Below are 16,220 nucleotides of genomic sequence, written 5' to 3' on the forward strand. Positions count from 1 at the left end.
GACAAGAATGAAATACAGTGCAACAAATAGCAAGGTGATGGCAAAACATTTTCATCTGACAGCTTTTGTAACGGGGAAAAAATAATGAATTTTATATATAATATATACATTTTTCAGTTGTAGACTTTAAAAAGGCATCTGAAATAAGTGAAATATAGTGTTGTCAAGAATATAGATTTTTCAATACATATTGATACTGAAATATCTGAAACGCTTCCAATACTTATTTTCCACATACCATATTTTCCAGCTGCGCTCTCTCCGACAGCAAGTTGACATACAAACCCGCCTCCCCTCACTCACTCATTTCATTTGCTCCAGATGAATATTGTTGGTGTCACAGGGCTTGAATTTCGATATGGGATTGCGCATATTGCGCATTTTTTTTTGCTCATGCCCAAATACACGCACATGCAATATATCAAATAAAAGAACAGATCCTCTGCTTTTAAAAAAAAAAAAAAAAACTATAATGTATGGCGGAATAGCACTGGGAGCACTTCGACTCGGCGCAGTAATATCATCACTGATGAAAAATCCTCCCTCTCTCCCTCTCTCCCTCTCTCCCTCTCTCCCTCTCACTTCTGTCATTAGAACCAACGTGACTTTTTACTGCGCCGAGTCGAAGTGCTCCCAAGTGCTATTCCGCCAAACATTATAGTAATCTTTTTTACCCGCTTAGAAAAGCGCCACGTTTTATTTTGTGTCACCATACTTGGTCGTGTAACTACTCATGTAACTACTCGTGTAACTGTATTTAAATAGGGAAAACGTGGAGGTGTTTGGTCGCTTCTAACTTCATCTCTGTTTGGTCCCTAATGAATGAACTGGGCTAAGCTAAGTGCTATCAAAGTGTTTATATGATGTGAGTGATTCCTTCAGAGTGATCACGGGTGAATCTGACTGCAGTAGATGTGAAAGATATTAATATTAAACTATTAATATTAAACTATTAATAAAAATGATGTTATTTCAGCCAGCGCACATACCTGTATTTACATCCTGTTTTCGGTCGAAAGTCCATAGTAATCGATTGTCGAGTTCACACGCGTGATCATAGGTAACTAAACCTATGTGTGTGAACTCGACAATCGATTACTATGGACTTCGACCGAAAACAGGAAGAAAATACAGGTATGTGCGCTGGCTGAAATAACATCATTTTTATTAATATCTTTCACATCTACTGCAGTCAGATTCACACGTGTTCACTCTGAAGGAATCACTCACATTAGCTGTGCACTTGTAATGACACATCAAGGATGTTAAGAGGCTAAAAGCAGGTTTAAAACTTGCCCCATTGAAGTCAACAGGGTGCAAATTTTAAAAAGAGGATAACACGGTGTAGGCAACACCGATTTTTGTCGTTGTTCTCTGTATTGACAGCACTCCAAATTGACAAAAAAATGAGCTCAATGTTAAAATTGACCGGAGTTCTCCTTTAATGACAAATAAACTATCAGGAGCAGATGTGTAGGTTGTGGTGACACAACTTGAAAGTAGGCTATTTCAAGGACGCACACAAAAAAATCTATTTATACTTTTATGCAGGCTTTTGAGGGCAGGAGCGGGACAAAACATGAATGTTGTGGGTGGGAGCGGGAGAAGGTAAAATCTCTCTAGTAGGTCTCTAGATCAAGGCACCATGGCTGAGCAGAGGCATGCAGATGGATCGTTCAATTAAGTAAAATGACACAATTAAGTAAAATGACGCAAAGTATAAATAAAATTAACCAATCTTTTCCATCCAGTTTACAGCACAATAACATTGAACACTCAAGAAAGCATCAAGAAAAGTAATAAGAGGCTTCAACGGTAACATACACTGTTACCGTTGAAGCCTCTTATTACTTTTCTTGATGCTTTCTTGAGTATTTTTTTGAGTAGGCTTTTTTTTTTTCAAAACACAGTGTTTTACATTCAGCTACATGCAGAGCCGGTCTTGACCTCCCTGGGGCCCTAAGCAAAATTCTGTTAAGGGGCCCTCCTACCCGACCCCTGAGCCATGTAAAAAAGCGTTTGCCATTGCCACACAGTCACACCTGACACCCCAGTGCTCCCACTACAATCCTCACTCCCTTAACTAGTACTAATGAAAATGTAATTCCTGATATCAGAAATAGACATTGTTATTAGAAAAAGTACATTCTTAATATCAAGAATTCACATTTTAAATAGTACACATTTAATCATTGATATCATAAATGCATCCTGTGAATTAATGAAAGCTAAAATGGCTTGCCATAGCATTTCAGTGTGTTTTTAATAATAAAAGTAGTACTTGATACTTGATGGTTATTATTTACTGAGGGATGTGCATCCATATTGACCAGTTTGTCCAGCCAATCAACATTTTAAATGCAATACAGACTATAAATCAATAGTCAATTTCAATACATTGCTTTCCATCTTGCTTTATTGCAGAGTTGTAACTAAACTGACTTGGAGACTATAATCATTGTCTTGGTTTAAAAGTATGTGCGCCTAAAATGAGGAGTGTGATCACGTCCATATTGTACTGGACCTCAGATGTTTTGCTGGAAAGTGTGCGTTTCATTTCATCCACGTGCATATGTTAACGTGCAACGTGGTTTCCGAGCTGCAGTTAAGAAACAAACACTGTTGCCCTTTGTCGTTTATCAAATGTAATAAATAAATTTCACTCTCACTTTTTTTGTCAGGCACAAAGTCACAGAACACAGCCCTGGAAGTGGCCGGCATTGTTGCTCACTGTAATGTTTTTTTTTTCTCTCTCTCTTTTCGTGAGCAGAAGGATAGTTCTACTTAATTTTCTCATCGATGTTGTAAACTTTGATTGACGTGCTTTGACCATAGAGGCTTTGACACAAGGCGGAGGCGGGGCCTTGAGTAATTTGCAGGGCCCTACACAACTTGCGTGGTGTGCATATAGGGCTGCTCGGCTCTGGCTACATAATTGTGACTCACACTCTGTGTTTAGCATTGCAGTTCATATTATGTATGTGTATAATTTGCATTTGTGTCGCTATATTGTGTAATATATGTACAGTATGTGCAATAGGCTGTTATGTGTAAGTGTACGGCACGTGGAACGTGTCTTAAAGGAATTTCATTCTGCAAGTAGTAGTGAAAATAGTTTAACTGAAATGAATACTCCACTGAGGGATAGTTTTATTTCTATATATTTTTTATGTATTATTAAAAGCATCTTAATTTATTTGGATATGTTTTACACATACAGTTGTGCTAACTTAAATTTGTAAAATTATTTAGAACAAGACAAAAAGTAGCAAATTTGTTGCAGATAGACACTATAGGATGCAGACAAATTTGAAAATGTAAGGGAATGTGAGCGCTAAGTTAAATGAGTGTAGTAAGTATGTCTGTGGATGGCATTACTCACTTCAAGAAAGGGAAACTCATCTCTGCTGCCTGTACATTACGGCTTGCCACAGCAAATCAAATGTAATATCTATTTTACAATAGTTAACAATACACCTGCCGAAATTATACTGCCCTCCCCAGCTCCACTGTGCAGGTTCACAAGCACATCACATTCATGCTGGTGACATTTCTGGCTGTTAAGAGTGTTTGCTGAGAAGATTGTGACTCTAGACACAAAGGCAAGAGGTTTCCAGTTGGGCAGTGTTATTTCGGCAGTATAATTGTTCACCTGCCCAAATTATACTGGCCTCCCCAGCTCAACTGTCCACAAGACATGTCTGACTGTGAAGAGTGTTTGCTGAGAAAATTGTGAAAATAGACACATTAGTATTGTCAACACCCATAATGGGCAAACCCTATTTTCACTTTTAAAAGACACAATCATGTCACCATATGACACAGTTTGTCTATGTATCCATCTTACTTTATGTTCTGGTCTTCAAATGAGGCCAAAACTGTAGCTTTTAGGTTAGGAAAGAAATCCCTTATGTGTAGTGTTCAACAAATGTATTAAAAGAACTCGACACAGTAAATAAAACACAACACCACTTAAATTCCATTTAAAAAATCTGATTAAATCAGGGAGAATGTCCATTTCACTTTCTGCAAATAGAGCAGATCTATTTTTTTTCTTTCACAGTTTTTTGTACACATTCACAGTGGAACCATCGTAGGCACACATTTCAGACAATCTAATGTTCAAAAGAGTAATTTAAAGTCAACTCCCTATTTCTGTCATTATCAAAATAATATTTGAATGAACATGATATGCAGGTTTATGTCAATAGTGTTCTTGAAATAACACTGCCCAACTGGAAACCTCTTGCCTTTGTGTCTAGGGTCACAGTCTTCTCAGCAAACAGCCATAAATGTCACCAGCATGATTGCAGATTTGCTTGACATCCACGACATCTACGGTTTTGTTTGGTTTTGCATTTAAATAATTTCTGTGTGTTTTATTTCTCTCTGAATTGGCTCTGTTTGTGTGTGCGTGCGAGTCTACGCTCTGAGGTGAGGAAATGCCTCCCCGCGAGTAAATATCCAATCGCTATGCTCGAAAGAGCGCTTAATCTTGCATGGCGAACGGGGAAGTGAGGCTGCAAGTACAGGGAAGCACCACCGTCTTTCAAATATGTGGTGTGGGGACATTTCGGTTTTGCCGTTAAGCGAGGATGAAAACGTGTGCACGCAATGTTTTACACGTGTCGCCTTCTCAAATGAAAACACTTCCAACATTACTGCACATCTGCGCCACCATCACCCAGCAAAATCACCGTCTGAAAGCAGGATAGTATAGCAGGTTATAGTTCCTTGCTGATTTCTTCCAGCTTACATACCCAACTGGTTCCGAGAGACACAAAAAAATAACAAAGGCAGTGGGGGTGTTCAATGCCAAAGATTTGCAGCCATTTTTAGTGATTGGAGATGTAGGCTTATGAGAGTGCTCAATCCATGTTACAGACTGGTTAAAATTTAGATTTTGCATTCACAAAAAAATTATAAAGAACTCCAGGTTTGTTGTGCTTATTTGTTGGGCTACTCTATTTGGCCCCAAAATTTGGTGCTTATATATCAGTATGACTAATAATAATTGTTATGGTTATTATTATTAGTAGAACTGAATAAAAATATAATAAATAATAATTATTCCTATTGTATTAACACTATTTCATTATTAACTATTTCAAGAATAAATATAATTATACAGTAATTAAAATAAGAATAATAATTTTCTTTACAGAAAACCTTTATTTTACGGGAAAAATGCAGGCGGCCTATAACTAAATAATTAGAAAGCAACACTTCAGTATAGAAAATTATCATGTTTACAATTTTTTTAATATTTTTTGATATTGAGGTGAGAGCATTATTGAGCACTAAAAACACATTATGCTTTAAAAACACACATAACTTATGACACTCCAGGAAATCCCTAATACAGCTATCTCTGTAGCTGGATAAAAAGAAGATAGAATTGCTTTGACTTATTAAATATGAAGACAATAAACACGAGACTGCACCAAAATATGGTTTATCTGCATGTTTGGTGTGTTTTGCTTTTCAAATGCACATTGTAAGTGACTCAAACAGTGTTTGCAGAGACCATTTATATTGAAGCAATCGAGCCGCTCCTCACTATGAAATATTGTTGGCTCATGTGGACAATTACCATAAGAGCTTGCACAGCACATGGGTGTTGCCTCAGATAGGGAAGATTGTTGGTTTCATAGGAATTACATAAACAGTAAATATTTGTTTTCGATATGAATTACTTCATTTACACTCCAAGCTTTCTAAAGATATATCTTTCATCTCTGTGTGGCAAGTATTGCAGGGAAGAATCTTCTAGGAAGCATGCAGTTTCCTAGTGGATGGAGCCCTGGAGTTAAGGATGGTATCTACAACCCCCTCAGGGGCCAGACCCACAGTTTCCAGGTCTCTTGCTGGTGGTGAAAGACTGTCCTCTGAGCCTGGGACAGATGGTCCCTCCTGGTCAGAATCTCCTGAGGAGAGCCTTCCAGGAGAGACACTAAGTCTGTGAACCATTCTCTGGCCGGCCAGAACAGGGAAGTAGTAGACAAACTCCTTCCTGACGAACCCTTGCCAGGACTCCCGGGAGCCAATGTGGGGGATAGATACCTCTTCCACCCGAGGTATCGACTTATACCCATGCTCTTTGAACTCGACAATAGTCAAATAATCTGACGTCGTCGGGCTATAAACACAGGATGAGTACGGGCTTTCCAAGACTTTGATATTTAATTCGGGAAAGAACAGGAGGTTTGTTTTGGTCAGTTGGGCCCGACCACTGGTGAGAAAATGGTCATCAAACTTGCTTCAAGGCGCTTCTCTTGTTTAGTCAGAGTGACGACCTCGAGCTGCTCCACATAAGATTTCAGAAACGGGGGCTGCCCACCAGCTGCACACTGGACCCCTCTCACGGCAGATCCTCATCCTGCCTGGAAGAAATCGCAGAGGAAGCTTCCAGATCTGGAATCGGACCCTCGGAGTCCGTAGAAAGGGCAAGAGATAGGGAACTGCCTGTCTCAAGCTCCGCTACAAGCTACATTTATGAGCCGCATGATCTGAATAGACACGCTGCCTCAGTGGACGTGGGACCTGAACCACGAGGCACAGCTGTCAGACTCCCATCTGTATTAAAGCGGGTGAGGCTAGAGCAGAGCTTCCTCACAGTGAATGACTTGCAGTGAGGGCAGTCAGCTCCCTCGAGAGCTGATCTAGCATGCTCCACTCCCATAACGACCGTCATCATATATCGGGTGCATGGAAGAACACACGGTCTGTAAGTGTGGCGCATTGTTTGTTAACCCCTCTTTATCTTTATATCTTTCACACTTAGATATTTTCTTTCATGTCGTCGATGTTCCCTCGAAAGGGAACTTGCTTGCGACCTTAACTGCAATAATCAAGTACATTTTCTGTAAATAATTTTTTGCATTATGTATTAGAATCATTTTGTACAGTGTACAATCATTGTCTGATTGCTCTGAGAACAGTCTGCAGCTGGCCTGACATTTCCCTTCTAGTTATAAGCAAAAAGCTATCATTGTACAGTGTTATCTTCCTGATTATGTGGTCTATCCTTTCCTTATCTCCAGCTCCCCTTGTGTAGACTTTGTCGATGAGGTCTTCCCTCAGCTGCTGTATTAATTTGCCTCTGATTTTGCAGATTTTTCTGTTGTGCTGACTGTGGACTGTTATTGTTGTTTTTTTTCAGTCTTGTTGGCAGAGCTATGGCCCTTGGCCATTTTAATTGACTGATTTTCTGGCAGAGAGCTCACTGAATCAGAGGCAGATTCAATCAGCCGTGCATTCAGCTGAAGCTGGAGAAACCGAGAACGGAGGGGGGGGGGGGGGGTGGAGGGTGGGCAGGGAGACCTTGGTCAGAGAGTCCAAAAAAGAATGGGCGAGCCAGGCAGATTTTTGTTTCAATTGCGCTTCCAGTCCCCTAAAAGGCTTTTTTTTTAATTACTTTATCCATTTGTATTCTGGTGTGTGCATCTTTGTCTGCAGGGTTATACCCGAGAGCAGCTTGGGAGTCTAATTTAAACATTAAATTCAATATGAAATCAAAAATGACCCTATTTACTTTCTTAATACACATTCCTGGTGTTATTGTGCATGTTGCATCCATTCATGCATGTTATTTCAAAGAAAAAAATAATAGTGAAAAAAAATGTAATAACTTGTACTGCCTCTGCAGTGATTATTTTTGGGTGACATCACCCGCATCCCTTTATTTTCCAACCAACCCCCCCCCACACACACACACACACACACACACACTATATCCTGTTTCACTCAGAAATGCATTCCATTTTGAAAGTAAAATGGCTTTCGAATGCTGCTTCATGTTGAGCAAAGAAGTGTTCTTTGCTACTAAACTGCTTTGGAAAATAGCTACAATGTGTCTTCAGTTGTCATTTTGAAAAATGTAGCCTCATATGATGCGTGCTGCATTCCTAAAAATGCTGCATAAAAGCTGATTTCCTTTTAGTGTTGTTGGTGGAAGACTTTTATATCACTCCTTTTTGCCATTTGGGGATACTTCTGTTTTTATTAGGTGAACATGCAAATACTAGTTGAGGACTGCACTCGGGAAGGTTCAAACAGTGCTGAAAAACATACTTGAGCATTAAAATGAAATGCCCTCTAATTATTGTCTGCGCAGGTACAAACATCAGCAAGTTATCTGATTATTACTGCAGCTTATCTGCTGTCCAAGCAGGAATAACATTTAGTCCAGCTATTTCTGTATAACCGATTTCGAAAATACTTAAATGTGGATGGCTCATAGCTGTAGTGTAATTAGACCCACTCTTCGCCACACTGAATCGTTATCTGAATTAGCTAATTTACAGCTATACTGAAGCTTCGAGGCATTGTTCACACTGCAGGGAAATTACCTGATTTTTCCTAATGATTAAGTCTGCTAGTTAGATCTGATTTTTCCCTTTTCAGACTGCAGTCCATTTGTTAACAGGTTCACATTGGTTGTCATAATAATGACTTACATAAATTCATCATGCATGAGACTGTTGCTAATTAGTTTTTCTTTTTATATGGAAATATCCTTTCAATTTAGTCAACATTTTTTACTCTGACCAAATTGACATCTGTTTTGGTAGACAAAAATGTTTTTTGTTGATCAAAGAAGGGCATAATTAAAGCAAATATTTCACTATTTATTGTTTTCATTATGGCTGTATGTACAATTTAATTAGACTAGGCTTCTGAAAATCTGATTTCATATGTGTGTTTTTGTTGGTTTAATTTTTGTGCCTGAACACCCACTTACATTTACTACCATTGAAAGTTTGGAATCAAAGTTTGATCTTTTTTCTTTTTTTTTTTTATTAACTTTTATGAAAGAACATTTATTAATTATTATTTTAGTCATTACTTTTGATAAGTAAAATAAATGTTTTCCAGTAAGAAGCAGCAAATCAGCATATGATTTCTGAAGGATCGTGTGACTGAAGACTGGAGTAATGACTGCTGAGAACATTTTACAATAAAATAGAAAACAGTTCTTTCAAATTGTAATAATGTTTCACAATATTACTGTTTTACTGTATTTTTGATCAATTAAATGCAGTCTTAAAATATATATATATATATATATATATATATATATATATATATATATATATATATATATATATATATATATATATATTACCAACCCCAAACTTTTGCGAGATAGTGTACTTTGTCTTGTTCATCCCTTCCTTAATACGAATATTAAAATAAAGCAAGTATAAATGTTGAATTTTGACTTCCTCACAGTCCCCAAGATGTCCCTGTATGTATTTCCCCCCCTCCCTTCACCTTAAATTATCTCTCAAACTTTTAGTCCCTTTCAAAACCCCTCCTTTCCTCAATCAGAAAAGACTCAATCTCTCTATCCTCCATCATTTCTGTGCACAGGATAGCCTATATGTGTCTGGCCTGTAATTGAGTAAATTGCAATGTCTGTCACTGCTGTTTGTTCCATTTGGGCAGACTAATTTACCCGCTTCAAGGCGTCGGGCTCCTTCAGTTCGCCTGAAAATGAGCCTTGTCACTCATGCCATAGCGTTTGCACAGTACATCATTACCAGATCTGTTCACTGGCACCAACCTGACCAAGGACAAAGAGTAATATGGATTGAGTGATGTTTATTACGCACTGGCCCGGGCTTTCCTTGCCTTGCTGAGAGGCACGGGACATGGTAATGAGGGGTGAAACAGTCAGTCCTCGTAGTTGTGCTTTATGTGATGCTGGAAATTTGGGTGAAAATGATTAAGAGCGCATCGTCAGTGTTCTTTTGTAATCATTGGCGTTTGCTCATTGCCTTTGTTTGGTTGCATTGATGCATGTCTTTCCAGGCTTCAGCAACTGAAATGTTGTCATCTGATTGATAGCTGACATAATGAGCGGATGTATACAGTGAATGTGGACGAGCCGCATTTCGCTTGTCTGATTGGTTTATGCGCTTCAAACAAAGTGGCAGAGCGCTGTCCTCTATGAGCTGTCAGTCACTGTCACAAGACCCATCACCTGCGCTGTTGCCATGGCAATGACTTAGAAAGGGAGACGTAAGCAAGGCACTTTTTTTATGGTAAGTCCGTGACAGGTTTTCTCAAAGGCTGTGCTTAACAGATCTTCAGAGCAACATCTGAACATCTGAATACAAACCCTTTGAGTTATGTCTCTGGATGTGTATGTGTGTGTGTGTGTCTGGGGTTGCTTGAGCTGGTGTGTGTGTTTCTCTCGGGGAGGGTTCTCTGTTTGTTTGTGTGTGTGTTTTTGTGTGTGCAAGCGATCTCAGATCTTTGAGCCTTCAAACAGATTACAGGTCACGGATGTCACGCGTGTGTCAGTGCCGGAGTGCAGTGACAGTAAAAAAGTGCAAGCAATGGTGTCTCCATGAATGGCATAAATCACCGACATGTAATGCATGTCACCTTCACTCTGTTAGCCATCAATCAGCCCTACACAGAGTGGGATGATGGGCGCAAGCTCTCTTACCCTCTGTCATTCTGTCTCTCTCTATATCTGTCACTTCCTGTCCTCTGATTGGTGTCTTCTCATCACTCTTGAGCTTTCATTCCTCCTCATCTTCTTGTTTCGATCTTTCTGCTGGATTTCCATCTCTGCAGCCTTCAATCCGTCTTCCTCTTTTTGGCAAATTCTGCGTCTCTTTCACTTCCATATCTGGTCCCTCAGTCAGATTGACAGAGACTGATAATGTTGTTCTTTTCTATAAAGTCCCGTTTTCTGTTGGTCTAAACTTGTTCTGATGGAAAGTCAAATGTCATCATTCATTCACTGTCATGTCGTTTCAAACCAGTATGGCTTACTTTCTTCAGTGGAACACAAAAAGAGATGTTTTGAAGAAGGCGCTGATCGCTTTTGCCATGCATTTACTGTAGGATGAATGAGTTTTCAAGCTTCAGAAAGACTCCAGAGGCTTCATAAAAAGAGTCTTAAAAGTAGTCAGAATGAGTCTTCTGAATCCAAACGTTTTGTCTCCAGCTATTGGGACCCCATCCATGTATGCAAATTTTGAGACACAAATAAAAGACAAAATAAAACTTCAGAGATTTGCTTAAAGAATGCATACTCTCGCTTGATGATTTTTTTTTATGATTCTGTAAAAAGGCATACACATAAAGATTGATGGAAATACATTACTAAATAAATACCTAGATGCACATCAAAAAAGGGACTTTGCCTTAACCTAGCAAGCGTAGTTGCAAGCAATTTATTACAATTAATAAAATAGTTTGTTCTCTTAGATGGAAACACTGCTTTATTTGCAAATTGTATTTTCCAGTATTTGTGCATACATTTAGTTTGCAGATTGGATGGAAACTTTTTCCTGTATGATCTTTCCCTCCAGTGAGCTGAATCATTGAAATTAACTCAAAAACAAGGTTAGATTTGTAAATGAATCATTCAGACGTGTTTGTTGAACTGGATCAACTGATTCATATGAACGATTTGATTCTGAAAGAATCGTTCAAGAATTAGGCATCTTTACTGATGACCGTGGTACATGCATGACACAAATGGCTTCAGAAGACTTCAAATGGAGCAATGTTTCATTTTTTTTTTTTTTTTATGCACTGTTTTGCAGCTTGGCAGCCCTTTGAAATGACATGAGGGCAAGTAAATCATGACAGAAGTTTTGTTTTGGGTGATCTATCCTTTTAACCCAAACATTCAAGTTCAGAAAAATGGATGCTTGTTGGATGCCTCAGTGGCTTTGACTATTTATTTATTTATGAACAGATTCAGCTGAACTGGCTCTCATTCCATTTTGAAGTATCATAGATGTATTGATATTTACAGCCTGCACACATGCAACAGTTTTTTTTTTTTTTTTTTTTTTTTGCAAAAGAAGCTCAAGATTCATTCCTGAACCGACTGAATCCAGAACATATTGTCAATCTGTCATCAGGACAGTTGACCTTTAGCTGCTCTGATGGACCATCAATGTTCCTCTCAGATCAAAAGGGAATGTCTCAACAAGCGGTTCATCAGTGTGCAGCCCATGTGACTTAAATTAAATCTTTGCAACTGAATAATAACAAATGGTGTTTGGGAGTATGGAAGTATATTGCAGTCTGTCAGTACTGTCTCTCTCTTTTCAAACGACAGCATGCTGTGCAGATGTGGAGGAACTGTTTGTCTTGTCGCCACGAGGTGCTGTTCCATTGACAGCATTGTTTCATATGTGATGAAGTGTGAGCGTGGTTTTGGCAAAAGAAAGGCTTAGCATGAGATGTGTTGGCTTTGTCTGCTAACAGCCCCTTGAGCAAGCTGGTTCAACTGTTTCTTTTTTGGAGGGAAATCTATTATTGAACATTGGAGGGGTGGTCTTACTCACTCACTCCCACCTTTTCTTTGTTATACTCACTAAATAATAATGGATTTTGTGTAAAAATAAAAATTGTCCATGTGTGAGCATGTGTATGTATTTTGTTTGTGTGTGTGTTTACTGCTGGAGGCCAGAGCTTTGAGTGTCTGAAGCATTGACACAGTCAGAGCTGTCTGCCTCTTCAGGTCATTCTCATCTCAAGGCTCTTGCTGTTACAAGCTTCACATTACGATGCCTTGCTGGTCTACTTAAACACAATCCAAACATAACTTTCTATTCGAACATACTGCATCTGATCACTTTAACCCGGTTTGAATCATTTTCTCAGCATATTGTAGAGGTTAGTAGTGAACAGATGCAAATCCTTTTTTTTTTTCCCAGAGGCAAGAACTTCTGATCATATTTACCAGATATGACATTTAAAGGGGTTAAAGGCACAGTATGAAAGGCTGTTTTTCCATATGCTTACTTAAGCAATCTTGTGTTCTTGTGTTCTCATACTACGTCATCATCAACCATCGAAGTTCAATTCCAATACTCAAGAACACAAGCACAGAGGATTGTTTGAAAGTACCCGGATGTGTTCTTGATATCGAGGATGCATTGAATGCAGACCGTTTGAAATCCCAGAAGACTGTGCGGGTGGTCAGCGTACTTATTCTGTAAGCTTTACAATTCTTGTTCTCACTTAAAAGATTCCCGCTGCAAGCTCTCAAATGTGACGAATGTGAAATTTAACATTTGTCCTTTTGTTTAGCTTGATTTTAATAAAATGATAAAGACCTGAAGAATGCCTGCAGTATTTTTATCGGCATATTGAAAAGAAACATTGTCAACAATATATTGCATTACTGTTAGTACAAATAAAGCTATTTCTGATTATGCTATGTTAGCCACTTGACAGAATACGGTTGTCTTTGATGCATTGTACAAACATCTTATTTGCGGTAAATCAAGAAAATAAGAGATTCAAACAATAAGACTAACCGTGTTGAACTATATAACAATATTAGTTTTCTGTCGATAAAGGTATCCAAACAGTTGCTCACCTGTCTAATAAAACACTTAATATATATTAAAGCTGGAAGTAAAACTGGAAATTGAGGGTAAGGTGGATATAATGTCATTGACAGGCAACACAATGACATGTGCTGTTACACTGGTTAAAATAGCTGATTTCTCTAGATTTAAACATTGTTGTAAACAAAATATATAACATTGTTCTAGTTTTTTTTTTTATCCTTTTTAAATCTTACTTATTTTGACTTGTATAGAAATGTATTTCTTTATGGCAGTTTCTTGCAGTCTTCCAGCTATTTTTATTTTAAGTTCTTACAGGCATTTCCTTTTCTTTCAAAAAATGTTCAGTTTATTTTAATTTATTTACTTTTCGAACAAAAATGATGTTGACACTTATTTTAAGGTCATTTTAAAGAAATGTAATATTAAAGTTTTATTATCTCCTACTGATCACAAATCACAAATAACTGAATGGCGTTAAAAAAAAATAATCGTCATCATAGTATTTGCATACTGAATTCTGTTTGATTCTCTTTCCTGTATGATTTTGCTTGTGTCTGTGACCTTTTTTTTCTATTTTGTTACTCATACCCAACGCATTCTCATCCTTGGGCGTCATATACTGACGCTTTTGACATTTCGTCTACATCGAACGCACATGGCACCCTTTAGCGTCAATATGACACGCACAGAGCTTTGTTCGGTTATGGGTAGGTTTAGGTCTGGTGTAGGGTTAGGGTTAGACCGCTAGGAGGCGCCTTCTGGCCCATATCTATCTGCGTCTCATATTGACGCTAAAGGGTGCCATGTGCGTTCGATGTAGACGAAATGTCAAAAGCGTCAATATATGACGGCCTAGGATGAGAACGGGCTGTCATACCACCTACATTTTGTTTTTACTTTTGCTGTGTACTAGTACTCTGCTTTCAATCCTATTAGTCAACAAATCCTTGGTAAACATGTATACTGATGGTCACAAGCATGATTACTTGCAGCAGTATTGTAGGTTGCCTCCCTGTACACAACAACCATGTCAAATTGCTATTGCATTCATTAAACATAGAGACCGTAATGTTCTTGTAGAATTGTTCTTCAATTTCCTGTAGCTCAAACAGTAGAGCGTTGGCGCTTGCAACGTCAAAGTCATGGGTTCGATTCCCAGGGAAAGCAAGAACTGATAAGAATGTAAATGTTTACCTTGAAATGCAATGTAAGTCGCTTTGGATAAAAGCGTCTGCCAAATGCATAAATGTAAATGTATAAAAATGTAATGTGTTTGTTTGGTTGTAATGACTACATGGTATTGTTGTGTTTTAACACAGAATATATATTGAAAGAAATGTATATGTGTGTTCAAAAACAGGTATCGGACCTTTGTCTCCGAGGACGCAGGGCCCAACACCCTGATTGCAACAGTGCTGGCCAAGGACCCAGATGGAGATGGGATCACATACAAAATTACAGCAGGCAATGAGGAGGGCAACTTTGTCATCGACAGCCAGAAAGGTGAGACATCATTTTCAAATTTGTTTTTTAAGCTCTTGATCTCTCTGATGGCAGTTTCATGCTTCGTGAACATTCACTAAGGAACACTCCAGTAGAAAAGCCTTAATTCAGTGGTTTCTTTCAAACTCTTTACATTACATTGCATCATATTTTGCATTAGTAGTTTAACTATTATTAATAATTAATAATTACATGTACTTTCACGCTACATGTACTGATCACAGCAAGGCAGCTATTCAAACAAAGGGGCTTTTCCTTCTTTTAACTTAGACATAATTTAGATGCCTAAGAAGTCTTTTATGTTTATTTAATGTATGGGCTTTTTATGCCTTTATTGGAGAGGAGAGTAGAAAGAGACATGAGTGGTACAGGCCATACTCAGACTTGTTTTGGACTTACAGTTTTCTCACTAAGACGCAAGCAAACGTCCACTGCTGCACAAACGCTCTGATAACAAAAGAAGGATTTTATTTTTTATTTGTAGAATGAACGATATAAATGTAGAAGTGATGTGGAAGTGGTTGGGATGGGGTTTCACATCACATACTGTATGATGTGAGCATATGTGTTAACCATTCCGACTGTAAAAAGATGACTGTAATCCGAAGGATGCTTAAGGTTTATTGAAGACGTAATGACTGCTGTGAACATCTGGTAAACAGTGAAATCCAGAATGACGGAGAGTGCGAGTGAAATCAACAGCAATATCTGTTTGAACAGGCAAGTATTGTGAGGTTTTAGATCCTCCATAACTTAAAGTACTTAATAGTGAGCCAAACGTACAAACTTTACTGTATCAGTTACATTTCAAATAAGTTGAAAAGTAGCCATGCATGATTACCATTAATCATATTTTCTTTTTTCTTTTAAAGTCATCACTAGTTCAACAACGAACAAACAAGTCATTGCTGATTTACAAATACAAAATTAGCCTCTGTCTAATTAAGAAGGGATAATTATTGTTAAGTGTTTCTTTTTTTTTTTTTAAATTGTTCAATGTTTTGCTAAAAAGCACTAACACAAGGATATAAATGTTAACATGAAGTCCTGTTTCTGCCTCAAGAAAAAAAAAAAAAATACAGTTTAGAGAAATGAAATGGTCGCAATAATTAGTCACAATTATCAAAGTAGCCACAACAGTAAATAGTTGGTAAGATTTGTATTTGATTATCAGTCTGTACTTTATATGAAAGCTGTGTACAGATCAGACACTTTGTGTTCCTTGATGATTACAGAGCTTTTCCCTGGGCATTGGCACATTTATATGAACTAACATGAAAATGCAATGTCTGGTTATCTCCCGAAGTTCTGAGGAAATGGCTCAGTAAATATAATATTTCTGTTGCTATAAATCCTCAAAGCAGCAGCATTTTCTTAACA

The 16,220-nt window shown here is 38.0% G+C and overlaps 1 protein-coding gene across 1 annotated transcript in view; it reads left to right on the forward strand.

Annotated features, from left to right (window-relative positions):
* The window catches only part of LOC308707040 (neural-cadherin), a gene marked incomplete at both ends in the record, with an annotated part of 259,279 nt that overhangs the window by 116,793 nt on the left and 126,266 nt on the right, over positions 1–16,220 (forward strand). The window contains one exon of the mRNA XM_081393095.1: positions 14,698–14,840. Coding sequence (XP_081249221.1) covers positions 14,698–14,840 — 143 coding nt within the window. The remainder of the gene's footprint in view (positions 1–14,697; positions 14,841–16,220) is intronic.

The sequence above is a fragment of the Scardinius erythrophthalmus genome (assembly GCF_964197995.2).
Source record: "Scardinius erythrophthalmus genome assembly, chromosome: 2".
Lineage (NCBI taxonomy): Eukaryota > Metazoa > Chordata > Actinopteri > Cypriniformes > Leuciscidae > Scardinius > Scardinius erythrophthalmus.